Raw genomic sequence first — 16,974 nt, forward strand, 5'->3', positions numbered from 1 at the left:
ATGAACCCTTTTCCATAGAAAAGACACTAGACTAACTTGCTGAGAAGTAAAGATAACATTTGAATGCTTTGCACATGTACCCATGTTTTTACGTAACTGGGTGAACGGAGTGAGCGAGACTCCTTATGTAATACTGGTACAAAAGGCAACATTTTGTTAGATCAAGCACGAAAAGCCATAATAAAGAAATGTAAATCATGTCTTGGGTGCCCTCTCAAGTGACTTTTGCGTGGTGGTCCACCACCCCTTTGAAGATGCTGCCAAATGGAACACAGACCAAAGGCACATCTGGGGTGTCACTCATGTATGTGAACGCATGCAGGCACATATGCGCCCACACACATGCACGCACACAGAGGTAAAAAAGTGTAAATGAATCCTTATGTCAGACAAACACACATGATAAAATATTACCAATCACAAACAATACTGAAAATGAAAATTCAGTTCACATAAATTGATAAAGAGATTTTAATAGTAATCAATAGTGTTAAAGTCTATTAATAATATGTCATTATAAATGTCCAAAACATTTGAAAAAGATCACATTTAAGTATATGAGTTGATCAGAGTAACAATAGCATTGCATATTACACTAGCCAAAAATGTGAACAAAAATGTATTTCAGATAAAAATATCTAAGACTATTTTTATTTTGGGGCCCTTTATTGAAACATCTGAGCGTAACAGAGATTATGCCATACAGTACTTCAGCTGTAATATTCACTGCATGTGTCTACTATAGCTGTGTAGTTTGTGTATTGTAGATGCTAGATGTCACCAAACACCTTTTAATGTATAGTTTTCTGCGTACTTTACAGGGTGCAAATTTGCTCACTCTTTTTAAAAGGCGGAGGACTCCTGTGACTCTCTTGTGACAATGACATATCATTACAGTTTTAAAAAAGTTGGGTAACTCAGCTCTGTGGCAGGTCTACTGTGAAATTAGTTCAGTAAATAAAACTGATCTGAATCCATTTGAATGTAAAATGAGAATAACACAAGGGTGCAAACCAAATAGAGCCATTTAGGTGATATTTCAGAGCAGCCTGGCCTAAGCTCTTTAAGCTTCCGATATCTGCGGTCCAGTGGGGCCCAAGCGGACTAAATTGCTTGGATAATTGACCACGGGAACCAGTGGAGTAAAGCACAAGGGTCAGCAAGCAAGCTTCCATTATAGTGTGCAAATATTCAGATTCTTAATTAAATGTGAAAATACAAGCTATAGTGAGTGTCAAATTAACCCTAGGCGATTAGACCCAGGGTGATCTTTTGTTATTTACAGGGAATATATTAATATATTACACAATATATATACTCTGCAGATATGCGTTTCTTTGAGTTTCACTCATGTTTAAGCAATGCAAATGAAAATCCAAGGATCAAATACTATGTCTATGTACAGGTTGCTTCTAATGTAAACTACATTTTCAGTGTCATTCATACTATATATAACTGTAACTTAATTTAGCATATCGTGCATAACTTAAATGACCAGACAGAAAAGGATACACCCATGATTTTGTGAACACATCCAGTAATATCAGCGAAACAGAGAACCCTTCCACTTCAATTATTACATTATACAGCAGCAAATTGAAAGCAATAAAATTCACCTTAGAGCACATGCCACCCTAAAATTATTCCTATTACTTTAATCAGTCAGACTAATGGTCTTTTCCAAGGTACACATGATTTCTTCTGTCTGAACAAAAGGCAAATTATTTATTTCTTAATAGAAATGCTGAAATATAATAATTCAAGGCACAAGGGTAATAAAACAAAGCTGTGCACAGCTTGAAATAAAATATAAAACTCAAGTAAACCCCTGTATATATCTAAAAAGAAATACACATTACTTAGTGACCAAGCAAGGATGAGAACATTTGCATTATCTTAGGGAAAGCACTGTCCATCATAGGTAATCTGAACAGCATAGGTAATCTGTCTATCATAGGTAATCTGAACAGTGTAGGTAATCTGAACTAACATCACAGCAAAATAGTTCGTTTTACCAGAAAAGAAAACTCCTGTAATTAAGACAATCTAAGAAGTGTGAGAGTAAAATACACATTTAAAAAGAAATACAGATAAATGTTAGACACAATACCATTAAAACAAGATTCACAAAGCCACAGTGCTGCCTCGTTTAGTGATATATGGTAAAGGTCTAGTTACTGTAGTGGAATGAAATTTAACTGTATACATTGTAAAAGCAGCATGGAAAAGAATTTGGATGTAAAATAAAAAATTAAATGCAAGCTCAATTTCCACAAAATCACACTATGAAATACACAAAGATTTTTTCTGCTTTCATTCTCCTCCTGTATCATTGTCAGATTCCATCTCAGTCACTGCTGAGCTATACCACTCTGCATTCTCTTCCTGTTGCCCCTGCACACCAACAACGGAGACCCCTTCAGTTTCTGGCTTTACCTTCATGTTCATTGCCTCCTGCTGCTGACCCTGGTGCTTGCGCTTAGTGTGCCGCCGTAGGGTGTTGCGCTCAGCAAACCGCATGTGGCATAAGAGACACTGAAAAGGCTTTTCACCTGTGTGTACCCGCTGGTGCCTCGTTAGCTCTGCGGCCTCTCGAAAACGCCGTGGGCAAAGCTGGCACACAAAGTTCCGCTGGCCTGTGTGGATATGCTTGTGTCGCTCCAGATGGCTTGAGCGTTTAAAGGCCTTTCCACACAGCTGGCACACATGTGGCTTGTTTTGAGAGTGTGTGATGGAGTGGCGCTCGAGGTCTGAGAGGTAGTAGAAAACCCTTGGGCAGTACTGGCAGTAAAGAATACGACGTGGGCCTAACGCCTGCGAATCCTGGTTTTTTGGATGGTTGGTGGGAAATATGGGTGATGCTGGAGGAGATGAAGTGGATGACTGTGGCAGAAGATCTTCGGTGGAGATGGGGCTTAATAAAGAGTCCGTTTGGTCCACCGAGATGGAAGCTGGATCAGAGGTTGGTGACAACGCTTGTTCATTGTTGCAATGTTCCTCTAGACCATTAGTTGTTGAGGGGGAATGTGACTGGGTTGCTTCACTACAGGATGATGGGGTAAGCGCTGAAGGCGCAACAGTGCATTCAGGTCGGTTTTCATCTTTTTGTTCAGCAGATACCGCTAATCTAAGCAGTGCTTCTCGAAAAGAAGTGGGAGTATCAGAACAGATATCAGTTTTCAGTTGCTTAGTGGGACTTGTAGAGGTCACTGAGGAAGTACTAGAGGAGGCATTGGGTGAGGTAGGGAGAGACGAAGAAAATTTACAGGGCTTATTTTGTCCTGAGAGGTTTGTAGTAGTAGTACAGGAGTCTGGTTCTGGTTTAAGGCTAAGCGAACCTGAAGGTGAAGAAAGTGCAACAGCGGATGCAGAGGAAATCTGAGCAAACTGCCCTGATAATGAGGAAGATTGAATTCCACAGGACACTTGAGGAGTTGAAAGAACAAGAAAGACGGGGGAGGACTGCGGATTCTGAGCAAGCGCAAAAGGCAACGACAGAGCCATAATTCCTGGATTAGCATTAGATGCTGATGATGAAAGGGTCTGAAGCTGAGAAGGAGGAAGAAGGAGGATGGGAGTGTTGGATCCAGTGTTACTAGCCACAATCTGTATAGGAACAGAAGACAAGCTAGAAACAACCGATAAGGCTGTTGGCCTAGCCTGAACAGTAGAGTCATGAGAAGATTTCTTTTCCACCCTTAAGGTAGCTTCTGAGGTTTCTGTTGAAAGAACAGGGGATGAGTTTAAAGACGGATTTGGAAGAAACTCTTGATAACTGTCAGAATCTTGGACAGGCCCTGATGAGTCAATATCAGACTGTACAAATCCAGGGTTAATCTGCTCCATGGAAGCCTTTGGCACTTCGGAAAGATCTATCTGGGGAACCTTTTGACCATCTGGGGTAAGTGTGTAAGGAATGCCTTGGTCATCTATAAGGAGCGTATCCTTTGGATCAGGAGACAAAAAGCTGGCACATGGAGGAGATGGCATGGCTGCATGTGAAACAGAAGGGTGCTCCTTCCAATTTTCCATGTGAAAATTGCTCATATTATCTTCATTTCTCCAAGGAAACCAGCACTCCTCAGTATCCTCATCTTGCTCCACCTCTACATGTTGAGAATCATCTTCAATCTCATCTACCTCCATAAATAAGGAACCTTCATATCCAGAATCTATAACCCATTTGCATTTTTCTTTATTTTCCCTGACCTGCTTTTTTGGCAAGCTTAAATCCAATGCTTCAAACACCTCTTGCTGCTCTGTGACTTCTTCAGCACTAGTCTTAGACATTGCTACATCAAGTCCTTCTGGTCTTTTGTGAAAAGGGATTTGAGCGTTACAGTCAGCATTGTTATAATGTTGACTGCATTCTGTCATTTCTTTGTTTACACAATCTCCAGTCTTTTTAAGTGTATCATAGTTTTCCATTTTTCCAAGAATTATATCATCAGAGTCTGTAACTTTTGCAACATCTTGTATTTTAACCTCCTCTTTGGTAATGGGACTGACACCTCCATCAGATGTTTTGATACCAGGAGAATCGATTTGAGGAGAGGATTGTCTTTGTACTGCCATGTCTGGTAAATCACTCGGTAAGAAGTTAGAATTGAGATTTATCACTTTGGTAATTGGTTCATTCATCTCCATTAAAATGTTGTCAGGCATGATGTTGGACTTCAGTTTTGAAGATATCTGTACATTGCTCATTTTGGTTTCTGCAGTGACGGCATCATTTTCAATGGCTTGATTTGACTGAGTAGGGATATAATTTGAAATCGTATATGAATCTTGTCTTGGTGATCCTTTCTTGCTGTAGCTGTGTAAACTGTAAATGCCTAGCTGACTCTGTTCTTGGGATACTCCTGAGATGGAGGGATTAACTTGGGGTATTTTGCCATTAGGCTCAAATTCCATTGAGATCTTCTGATTTACCAACTTAAAATCCTCACATATCCACCATAGTTCTGACTGTCTCTGAATGTGACAAGATTGGTCTTCCTGATTGCTGGATGGATGAGAAGGTCCTGGCCAATCACCTCTGAGGTTCGAACCATGAGTACGCTAACTTCAGTTGTTAGCTCACCTCAAGGGGTGCTGATGTCACTCAGAACTTTTGGAAACAGTCAGTTTATTACTACCTGAGATATCGCTAAAAGTGTTCTTCCAAAGCCTCTTGCACAGACTATGCAAACAGATCCATTTCCTGATCTGATGGAGTGGTCGGTCTCCATCCACGGCACTGTCACAGCCATTGGTCAAGGGCATTAATCTGGGAAAACATACATAGCAATTTTTTTATTGAGTTCTTCTACTATCTTATAGTTTCATCAGAAAAAAAACAATATACAGATAATTTTATCCTATTTTTCTCCAAATATAGTCATTGCGAATTCCCATCCTATCTAGATCTCCCACTATCTCATGACAGCTGCCAACCTGGGAGGCTGTGGGCAAACATTTGCTTCCTCCAAGACTTGTGAAGCCATCAAACACATCTTTCCGAGCGACAATTTATACATCATAAAACAGCTGAACACGCTTGAAAGGCAGCACTAAATTCCCAAATCTGTATGTGTGACCTAACAGATGCCAACACTTAATTGACAGAGAGGAACTAGGTTATTCTTTCCTCCTCTACAGCAGGGTCAATTATGCTCTCTTTGACTCCCCGTCACAAATAACTGTGGTACTGTAGGGATATGAAGTCTGGAGCACAGCATGGATATCACAGTTTTTTGTTGTTTTTTTCCAAATCAGGTAGGAATCTTACAATGGCTTTGGAATAGAAAACATATCAATCATAACATCAAAGTGGCCATTTCAATATTAGAGGTCTTCCCAACAGGAAGCATGTGAGGAGACCTTTCTCATCAGGACACTTGATAACTTATAAATATTCCTCATATTAAAATAAAAGTCCCACTTCATTATTGTAATAATTTCACATTGGTCAATATTGATTTCTCACACCATGGTGAAACATACAAGCTTTTAAATGTATTAACCTGCATACTATTGTCTAGACGTACCCAGGAGACCACAAAATCAATTGAATCAAAGATATGTAGGTTATGTAGAGATATTCAAATTTGTTGCAAAGTACACAGAGTTACCAGAGAAACAGAATGTTTTAGACAGAGGTCGTTCATCAGCTGTGCAAGCAAAGTGCTTCTGCACATATGTTATGAGCATTGAAAAGGTCTTGCCCTTGCTCAGTCACAGTATAATGCTGTTGCAAAAAAAAAATTGTTTAAATGGAAACCATTTCAAAACCAATTTGAAACATTAAGGTCACATACACAGGCGATCCTTTACCTTATCTTTAGGCAGAACATGAGAGGATACATGTTGCTGACCATGTAGTAGGCAGTGTAGGGTTTATTATGGTTACTTCATTAAGTACTTCATTACCATTTGAAACTCAATTACTTCACTTATTAACATTCTTAGACTTATAATGAAGTACTTCAGACTAATAATAATATCGTTTGCCTATCATTTGCAAGATTTTCAAGCTATTCGTTTCTCAAAATATACACCAAGCACCAAATTGGAGCACCCTGCTCTGATGCAGAGGAGCTACAAAGTAAAGCTTTTTTATTCATGTATTTAGATGGAAATATCTAAATATTCATAAGTACTAGGCTTCAGCAATAATGTACACATTTCTGCTTCATAATGAAAATCTTTACGCATAGCGCAACATTTACACCCCATCACCGCAGTTATACTTAATTAATGGCTAATAAGAATTTTGAAGTGTTTACACTAGAATATTAAGAAGTTTATTTTTTATTTTACAAATAATGTAAAATTATGCTCAGGGAGTGATTTTAGAAACAAACTGTGAAGTTTCGGAGCCACGGGAACCATCATACCATGGGAATAGCAGCATTTTAATACCAATAACATTAGTGTGCCAGTCACCTCTTTTCCATTCTACTTACTCTCATTTTAACACCATACAGTGTGCTCCATTTCAGCATATTTCAAAATCACCACAAAAGTAAAATAACGTGTTACTTTGCTCAGAAAATATTACATAACCTTTCACATATTCAGTATGTAATACATTGCATTTGGAAAGTAACCTTCTCCAACTCTGTCGGTCACCACCCACTTCTTAACTATTTTAGGGCCTTGTTTTTTCAGCAAATATCAGTAGACACAATGTATTACTGGTTCCCATCATGTGCTTTTTTTCATTGTCCAGCTGCCTACATTTAATTTGTAATACCAGGACAAGCCAAATGGAGGTAGTATAGGTTCTGACTAAATGAAAAATGGACAGACTTAAAACCATTACAGTGCTAAAGCATCTTGATATGGAAAATATCTACAAAAAGTCTTTAACACAATCATTTTAGTGTCATGGAAATTATATAATATTGCATTTAGTTCAATGTTACAATTATTTACTTTTAGTAGTGGTTAGTTAATGGAATCTTTATAAAACCATTAAACATTGAGAGCTAAAGGAAACCTCTATATACAAAATGACTAGAAAATGGTTTTATCCATCACACATGAATTTCCCTTGCTTCCAAATAAGTACTACACAAAAAAAGTTTAGCCATTACGTTTGGCATCACTTTGTAGCCTCCTAAAGTAGTAACTACAAGGTCTGTTGACAGATGGTGTCAAGACCCAGTGATCTGACATGTCTTGAGCACGTTCACGCTTGAAATGTCTACCTTAATGAGAAGAGTGTATAACGCTGGCCATTCATGCAGCATCATCTACCATGTGGCCCAAGGAAATGACCTTTGACCGTGATACGCACTGCACCGCAGTAAGCAAAGATCATTTTTCTGTTTGAAGGCTATCATACAGGTGTCAAATCATCCCACAAATTAACCAATTTTTTAAAGATATCAATTTACATGCCATGCCCCAGTCTGAAAGATTACAAATACAAAAACACTTGAGATAAATCTTGAGATTTCTAAAAATGACTAAGAATTGAAAGCATAAGGTTTGAGGTAAGATGAACATATTACTCTTCCTATCGGCAGAAAAGTCCTTAAACATTACAGGCTCAAAAATGTATCTTATAATATTGTATAAGGCCTTAGCAGCTATTTAAATGCCCATCACACAAGCTTTTGAACTACCATACACTTTCCAAAAAGAGAATATTGAGAATATTTGGTGTTCAGTTTTCCAGTTCCTCAAGCTGTTCTACTGAAGCACTGTCAAGTGTTGGCCTCTAAAATACTATTACAAATTCAGTTTTATTAATGTACTATCATCATGTATTTTTATATTATGTTTTCATTTTAGCACTGGGTGAAGCGCAGGCCTCAAATGTTGCAATATCTTGAGCACTACCAAAATTCAGATTCAGTTTAAAAGTTGCTCCTGCATAGACAATAATAATACATAATGAACATTGCATATTACACAGTAATGACAGGGTAGTGGGGTCTCTTTAGTGCATTAAACTTGCCAAATCTAAAACAACCAAAATATCGCATAGTTGTATATTTAAATTGTTCTTTATTTTGAGCATGACTGTTAAGTCATTAGCATTCACCCGTATTAAATTAATTTATCTTGCACATAAAGCATTTACCCCGAGGCTGAAGGGAGAATGTAACATGTTGCTAGTAATGCCGACATTACGGCACACTGCAGTACAAAACTTGGAAGTTGCGAGTTAATTTTCTACAATGTTGCTAAAGGATGACATCCACCCCAGGTGGAGTCTAGCCGCGGTACCGCCTAACGTGGGTGCAAGTGAAGCGCTTCTATGGGATAAAACCATATCCGTCACACTTGTACTTTTTATTCCCTTCATAAGCCCAGTGCTCAACGACCTGGACGCGGGGTTTGACATTAGCACCCAAGTCGGCGCCCTCGGCCGTGTCCTAAGGAGAGCAAGCGACACAGGCACACACGGACGCCATTACGCGGAGTAGGAGGTCCGATTTGGAAAAAAATAAAAAGAAATCCGGAGGTGAAACCATTTAGCCTACCACACTTTGATGTCGTGAAGCGACACAGCCACTCGAACCCGTGCCCCTTTGCGTGCATTTGAACTGCCTAAAGAGCGACACGCTGAGAAACGCTCACACGAAGGCTGCAAGGCGCTCACACCGCTGATGCACACTCCGCGCTCGGACCTGCGACCAGCCATTTTCTGCGTACCGACGGTTCGAGCCGGTGACAGTGCGCAGACTACTCGTTCATGCAGCACACTTAAAACTTTCTTAAGGTAACAGTTTTCACGAAACGCCGTTATTCGAGCGACATCCCGACCGCCTCGGTACGCGACTGAAACCAATCTCGCAACACTTCTTTTTTTCTTAAATATTGAATATGAAACTGTTCTCACCCCACGAGTCAGCTCGCGCAGGCACTGGCTAACCCGACCCTCGTATACTTCCGGAAGACCAAATATGAATGAATGACTGGGCGGAGACATGCGGACGGGGGAGCGGCTGTTGTGGTGTCGCACTTTAGTCCGTCCGACACGGCGGCGTACATGTGCTGCTTAATACAGGGTTTGAACTGCAGAAATACGGGAAAGAATTTTTATTTATTTATTTTTTTTCTGACAACATGCGTATGGAATTGTGGTAATGAAAATAGACCCCCATGGGTTTTTATAACCAATAGATCAGTTAGAACATGGCATGCAGTAACGCTTATTCATAGGCAAATAAAAAAATAATGGTGACAAATAAGAATTTTCCAACTTCTTGTTTATTGTGAAGCTATTCTAGCAGAATAAAAATGAATTTCAAGTGAAATAGCTTGATTTGTTTTAAACAGATTAACTTTGCTCAATACACGTGCATCCTTTTACCAGAAATATTTGTACCAGTTTTCTTTTGGTTTGTTTGTCTACTTATGTGTATTCGTAGTACTATTCCCTTGTCCTATACCATAAAACTTACACTGTTAATGAATAATAAATATGTCATAACTTACACTGGTAACTCCAGATCTTTGCCGTGTCTGTGGATTTCCAAAAACATACGATATAAATCTAGACCTTAATTTAAAATAGCAACAAAGCAGTAAGAAAAACTGTTGGTAACTACAAACACCTCAGACTTTTGAGTTACCTTAACTTTGTGTCTTCGTGTAATTTTGTATATTAATCTTCAAATTAGTAGCATATTAAATGTGCAAAACATCATAACAAAAATAAGCAATGATGCATTCAGTTTAAGATAACTCTGTCCAGGCAATATAAAGTGAATTGGCTGCTAAACTAAAATAACTCACTAATATAAGACACTGTATGAAAAATGTAGTATCCATTTATACTTTTTTCTCAAATGAAATTCTTAGTCTGAGTGGTGTGAATTAAGTCCTGTTAACCTCCATATTGTGAGATACGCAGATTCCAAATTAGCATACAGTGAAATATACTAATATTGGATTTACTTCTCTCAACTCTGGTCCAGCATAAAAGACAAGCACAGTAAAAAAGTCTTCATGTTTTCCACTTCATTTGGATGACATGTACTAGGACTGCTACAAGTCATTAGAGGCTAGACAGTGGTGAGAAGTCTGGGTCCAGTACGCTTCTGTGGGATCAGTAAAACAGAGACCCGTTTTACTCAGGTGCAGTGGTTACTCCAGGTCAGTAGGGTCACAAGAATCAATCTCAGACACCAGTCGGTGAGGGTACAGTGTATACTGAAACCAGGTGGGGTCTAGAGAGAGAGAGAGAGAGAGAGAGAGAGAGAGAGAGAGAGAGAGAGAGAGAGAGAGAGAGAGAGAGAAAGAGAGAGAGAGAAAGGATTGCGAAGATACAGAATAATGAGAGAATTAAGGAGAGTGGAAGAAAAAGTTATGCATTAACTGTAAATGTGGATGTTTGTGTACATATGACTAACCAAGGTAGCAACCTGGTGCAGAGAGCTGTCCGTCAAAGCACGCCTGCGTGGCCGTGAAACTGCATTGCTTTTCTGGATGTTTACAGAAGAATGTTACATCCTCCCCGTGAGTTACCATACCATCTGTCAGGTCGTAGGGCCAGCGCTTAATCCCGCCCACTACCACCCTGCTGCGCTGGGCTGGGATTGGACAAGGGGCTGAGCGGTGGGCAGAAGGACAGTTTCATTTTATGGTTTAATAGAAAAATAACTGATTGTAAATGTAAATATGCATGAATTAAAGCCAATAATTAATGCAGTGTTTATTTAATAAACTCCCTCTCTTACCTCGACAGGAAGGCACAGTACTCCATGTGCCATTTGATTGACAAGTAACTTGGTTTGGTCCATCCAATAGGAAGGTCTTCTTGCAAAGATAATAGATGGTGTCATTCACGTTATATTCAGACTTCTGGACGGCCACCAGGTAACCGTGATCAATCTCCACTGGTGGTGGACAAAACACACCTATGGGACAGACATGGCTGCCTATCTGTTTTTTAAAAGAGGCATTTAATAAGTCAAAAGGATTTCACTGACTTAAAAGATTCTCACAAAAAAAAATCCATATATACGTACAAACAAGACTAGCTAATTGCACAATTAGAAATTACAATCTAGGCTCTAAATTGGGACCTAAGGCCATGTACAAAGTGAAGTGACACAAACAGGTGTAGTACCTCCTAGTAACCTGCAGATGGCAGACTCGGAATTTAATATAGAAAAGCAACGCACACGACAACATGTAGGTTCAGACTGATCCAACAGAGGGCAGCATAACAAGCGTAAAGGCCATCCAAACTCCAGTCTGTCACCCCGGACACTTATGCATTTTTACACACACACGTCCAAATACTTTCGCTGGTTTAAACTACCTTCCTACACACACACACCCCCACGCGCTCTTCAGTTCTCACTTTCTGCTCAGGCTTGAACATCTCTCTCTTTACTCTGAAGCAGAAGGACTTGCAAATGTACACTCATTTACACCCTTTCATATACACACACTCACTCACTCACACACAGGGTGTTTCTGACACTTTCAGTTTATCTAATCCAAATGTGTGTATTTCATGTCCTGCTTTTTTAAACTCTCCACCATAATCTCTGTATGGAACTCTATAGTCTTGCATAAATATTGAAAAGGTGTGCGCACACACACGTAGACACACACACACACACACACACACACACACACACACACACACACACACACACACACATGCATGCACGCACGCACGCACACACACACACACACACACACACACTTACGTCGACAGATGGGGTGAGGGTAACGCCACGTCTGGTTCTCATGACAGAAATTTTCACTGTGCCCAACCAGCACAGATCTGCAACGGGTGGGAGGGATGGGAAAAGCATAGAAAAAACACAACTGAAGCCTACATAGAGAAGTGATCTGTGTGCTTCTCTGTCTGTGTTCCTGCCTGCTTCCCTTACCCAGGGCCACAGCGGTAGCGCACGATGGTGCCTACTGCAGCATTGCCCCATACCGACAGCAGCTCATCCACAGGCACAGGGCAGAGAACAACCGGTTCCGCTGCAGGACTCACACCTGAGAGAGAGTGAGAAAGAGAGAGACAGACAGCAAGAGGGAGAGAGAGAAAGAGAGAGGGGGAGAGAGAGAGAGAGAGAGAGAGAGAGAGAGAGAGAGAGAGAGAGAGAGAGGGAGAGAGATGGAGGAAGAAATAAAGTTATCGTAGTCTCTGCATGGATTTCAGCCTGCTTGGGAAAGAAAACGCTTTCGATTCCTGGGTGCCAGGCATCTGTCCAGGCATGTATCTGGTAAAATGTGCAGCAGGGCTGGTTAGGACCAGTGGGCAGATGGATGAATGAGTGGGTTGGTGGGTAGGTGGAAGGGAGGGCAGATGAACAGGCCAAGCGTACAGCTTCAGTCAGACCCTGAAGCTTCACAGCGATCCATCTGGAATGATCAGTTCACACATTCTCTTGACTCATATCTGATCATTTCTAATGTGTGTGGGTGACTTACTGGTGAGGCTAGTGAAGAGAGAGGAAATCTAGCACATTTACAGTGTGTGCGTGCATGCGTGTTTGTGTGTGTATTCTCTGCTCTGTCAGTATCACTGAGCTGCAGGTGTTGTTGTAGGATTCCTCTTTAAACGCCCACAACCATCTCTGAAACTGTTTTATTCCTGGAAGTGTCTCTCATCTTATGTCTGTGTGTGTGTGTGTGTGTGTGTGTGAGTTACAGTAGGGGTGAGAGTACAGATTCTCTTGCCAGAAGCTCAGTTGGTTTGGGCCTGATTTCTAAAGATCTATAGGGCCTTGGCTTTGACCCTGTAGCCCTCAGTCTGCATGCTGTGACCCAGATGAAGGCAAATTGCTTACAGAGTTGTTACTAGACTCTTGTACTTTTCTTCCACAAAGCATAGTGCATCTTTGTTTGTGTTTCTCTCTCACTCTCTCTCTCACTCTCTCTCTCTCTCTCTCTCTCTCTCTCTCTCTCTCTCTCTCTCTCTCTTTCTCTGTTTTGTCTCTTTTATGTGTATGTGTATGAGGGGGGAGAGAGAAACAGAAGAAACAGAGAGAATGAGAGAGAGAGAGAGAGAGAGAGAGAGAGAGAGAGAGAGAGAGAGAAAAGAATGAGGGAAGGGATTTTTCTTCTTATCAGGGCTTGTTTCACTCTGTTATGCTTGGAAGTGATCTGTGAGAGCTTTAAAATGTAAATATTCTATGTTCATTCTATATAATAAGGACCAGACAAACCGGATAAACACACACAGACACACACACACACACACACACACACACACACACACACACACACACACACACACACACACACACACACACACACACATATATATATATATATGAGATTGCTCTATGTTAACTATATGTATTGTCTGTAACACACAGCGATGTGCCTGAAGACAGTGTAAGAACTCCCTCTGATCCGCACCACCACCACTGCTATCTGATAGTACCAAATTCTCAAACAATTCACTCCATGCTTAGAGCAGCTTGTTGGCTTTAGTGGCTTTAGCACTTCACTGAAAAGTCCAGCATGTGTTGCTAAGGCCCTGTTATCGGCCTTAAGTTTTAGCCTACCGATGCACAGAGGTTCGCCTCCGCTCCACTGTCGGTCGCCCTGGCAACGACGTATCATGGCACCCAAGCCGTTGGCCATGGCGTAGCCTGGATGACAGCGCGCCTCCAGGAGGGCAGAGAATGAGGGAGAGGGTGACAGGAGAGTGACTTCGATGTTCTCCGCCGGGGGAAGAGGCCATGGACACGTTCGTCCTGTTTGAATGAAACCCTTGTTAAGTGTCCAGTTCATTACAGTAACCAGTGGCTCTTTGTGTAGAGGTGCCTACTTAAGGACTTTATGAAACATACATGACTCACATTTATCAGTGTGTTTGTTAACATAACACTTAACTGCATTACCTACATAGCTTTATATGCCCTATAAGCTAGACAGCTATACATTCTAAAAATGTTATGTAGTTCTTAAGTAGGGAGCTTCAAATAAATTGTCATTTAGTATATTGTTCATGTAATGCTTTACAGTACTTTCATAACACTGCGTGTGTGCTTAAACATGTAAGCACTTGTGCTGGTTTTCTGACGTGTTAAGAATCTGACCTGGGGCCAAACAGCTGAGTCCACACTGTCCATCACACAGACACTGGCGCTTATTAGCACAATCTTTATCCTGCAGGCACTTTTTAGAACATGTTCGCTTTCTCTCATTACCCAGAACCCTCTCTTGGCACTGTTTGGTCACCTCCGCTACAGGATATATAAATACACAACCAAAGCACAAAAAATTATATTTAAACACTTGATACAAAATCAGCACATTATATATAATGGGGCTTAGTGTCACAGAATGTGCATGCACACACGCACGCACACACGCACGCACACACAAGATACACAAATGGTTATAGTATTTTATTTGCTTTTTTTGTAGTAGGATTTAATTTAGTTTTAAACTAGTATGGGTGGAGAAAATAACAAAGAAAGCACTTGAAAGCCTCAAAAAACCTATTTCACCAACTCCAATTATTCAAATCTTATTTGTAATCACAGAACAATTATAGCCCCCTAAATCTACATGAATTTACAATGATTTATAGACTTAAACAGCACACATATTCCTCAAAACATTACAAAACAAAATTACAAAATTACTGTCACGCACCACCACCAAGGACAAGTACATCAGTGAAACTCCTCGCCCTTCAGATACTGTCAGAAAGGTTCTCAGAAGGCTCATGGTGGGATCCTGGGGCTCTGAACGTGCCCCTACAAACTACCAAGTGGTCAGTGTTTTTTCCACTGAGGTACCATGCCAACATAGCAATGAGAAAAATAGTATTTCAAGACTGCTGTAAGATGTAATGATAAGGGCCAAAAACCTACCAACACATTTAATCTCTGATGTTAACCGCAAAAAGCGGCAGTAACATGTTTCCTTGTTCACGTGGATTTGCATATGACATTAGGGATTCATAATAGAACCCTCCTCTGCAAAAATATTTAAACTGAACCTGTCCGACTGTAGACATCCCAGTAAGAAGCTGGTGTGGATTGGATGATCTTCTCTAATAATGTTTGGTCACATATGCAAAAAATCAATATAATTCTGCACAGGTTTGGTCTACTGGGAGTGAGCATGATGACAAAGATCTCAGAATACCACAAACGTTTGCCATAACAAATATAAATCTAGGTGTTCTAGAAGAGGAAACTAGAAACAAATAGACAGAGGAGAGATATATAGTTATTGCTCTGCCATGATTTAAAAGAAGTACTGAAGTCATCAACTCATCCCTGCAATTCTCCTCTTGGAAAGTTAAAAATGCATTACATTTTTATGCAGCTGGTAGTTTTCAGCATACTGCTGGTTTCTCAAGTGGGGTCAACTGTATCTTGGCGTGGGTCTTAAATGTATGACTTCCATTACATATCAGTTTTGATTGGCTTTCACCTAGGGCACAGGTGAATTTAGCACAGTGGTAAATTGACACCGGTACACTTCTCACCAAGGAAACTTAAATACGATATCAGACATTTTGCGTGTCAAAGCACAGTTACCGTCATATTTGATGAATATGGCACAATAAGGCTTACACTTGGATTGTTTGGGAGAGAGGGTGTTCACTTTGGCTATGAAAGGCTTGATTGAAGAGTTTGTTTGAGTTGTAGTGGGTTACATGGAGACAGCAGTATCCTCAATAGTAGGTGGGTGAGTGACTGAAACATTTTTAAATCTTATGTTCTTGAGGCAGAAGTAGCGACAGAGAGAGAAGCAGAGAAAGAGCAGAATTTAGATTTAGGAGGGTTTTCTAATCACTAATCACTGTATGTGAAAGGGGAAGAAACATCCAGACATACACGCTGTTGCATGAACAATCTCACATGCACTGCTCTCTCCCTTTTATCACATACATATCTATCAGACACACTCCAAACTGCAGACAGCAGTTAAAAGGATAAGACTGCAAACGCACAATGCATAACAGTTACTGTTGTTTGTTAGTTGGTTTTGTAGAAAATAGAGAAAGAAGGTGCCATTGAGAGAACAGACTTGCCATACCATGAACGTAAAAACATACCATGAACAATAACCCCCCACGCCATATAAATTTATTTCAAGAATTTAAAAGGGTACATTTTCATGTTTGAGTTTTCTCTTATTCTCTCCTTTTCACACATATCCCCCCCCCCCACACACACACACACCCAGAGCGTGCACTCACCTGATGGCTGGGACAAGCAGCAGAGTAGCCCCACACACAGCAGAAGCAGCAGAAGAGAGCTTTTCATCCTTCCCTGCTGCTCACCAGGCAGTGTATGAAGGAGCACTGGGAAGAGGAGGCTATAGTGATAGGGGGGTTAGTGCGTTGGGGGGTTGGTGTTATATGATGGGGTGCCTGTGAGGGTGGAGTGGAGCAGAGGGTGCACGCAGCCACACACACACACACACACACACACACACACACACACATCTGGTTCATGTTTTGAACTCTGGGTAAAAATTCCCTTGGAAAGGGACCTTTCACCCATTTCTCTTAATGCTGCAGGAGCA

The 16,974-nt window shown here is 40.7% G+C and overlaps 2 protein-coding genes across 3 annotated transcripts; both read right to left on the minus strand.

The window, feature by feature from the left end:
* Positions 1-507: 507 nt before the first annotated feature.
* On the minus strand, positions 508-9,409 carry LOC113570614 (transcriptional regulator prz1). 2 transcript variants are annotated; one of them, XM_026999116.2, is made up of 2 exons: positions 8,979-9,409; positions 508-5,269 (listed from the first exon to the last, which is right to left on the minus strand). In XM_026999116.2, exon 2 carries the CDS (start codon positions 4,912-4,914, stop codon positions 2,314-2,316), a length of 2,601 nt encoding a protein of 866 aa, XP_026854917.2. In that variant the 5' UTR covers positions 4,915-5,269; positions 8,979-9,409; the 3' UTR covers positions 508-2,313. The 2 variants fall into 2 exon arrangements, with proteins under 2 accessions (XP_026854917.2, XP_026854916.2); XM_026999115.2 differs by having other exon boundaries at positions 9,338-9,375.
* A 256-nt stretch (positions 9,410-9,665) lies between these two features.
* On the minus strand, positions 9,666-16,718 carry ntd5 (ntl-dependent gene 5). The gene is made up of 8 exons (XM_035531201.1): positions 16,646-16,718; positions 14,523-14,669; positions 13,986-14,177; positions 12,351-12,465; positions 12,165-12,241; positions 11,181-11,360; positions 10,854-11,051; positions 9,666-10,670 (listed from the first exon to the last, which is right to left on the minus strand). Exons 1-8 carry the CDS (start codon positions 16,710-16,712, stop codon positions 10,588-10,590), a joined length of 1,059 nt encoding a protein of 352 aa, XP_035387094.1. The 5' UTR covers positions 16,713-16,718; the 3' UTR covers positions 9,666-10,587.
* Between the last annotated feature and the right edge of the window lie 256 nt (positions 16,719-16,974).

Source organism: Electrophorus electricus, chromosome 10, assembly GCF_013358815.1.
Source record: "Electrophorus electricus isolate fEleEle1 chromosome 10, fEleEle1.pri, whole genome shotgun sequence".
NCBI classification, from domain to species: domain Eukaryota; kingdom Metazoa; phylum Chordata; class Actinopteri; order Gymnotiformes; family Gymnotidae; genus Electrophorus; species Electrophorus electricus.

Excerpts from the sequence above, each read along its gene's own strand:
- LOC113570614 (XM_026999116.2), bottom strand. The coding sequence starts at position 4,914 with ATGGAATTTGAGCCTAATGGCAAAATACCCCAAGTTAATCCCTCCATC.
- ntd5 (XM_035531201.1), bottom strand. The coding sequence starts at position 16,712 with ATGAAAAGCTCTCTTCTGCTGCTTCTGCTGTGTGTGGGGCTACTCTGC. Across the intron at positions 14,178-14,522 it reads ACTCAGCTGTTTGGCCCCAG|GACGAACGTGTCCATGGCCT; the intron begins GTCAGATTCTTA and ends TCATTCAAACAG. Across the intron at positions 12,242-12,350 it reads CGCTACCGCTGTGGCCCTGG|ATCTGTGCTGGTTGGGCACA; the intron begins GTAAGGGAAGCA and ends CACCCGTTGCAG.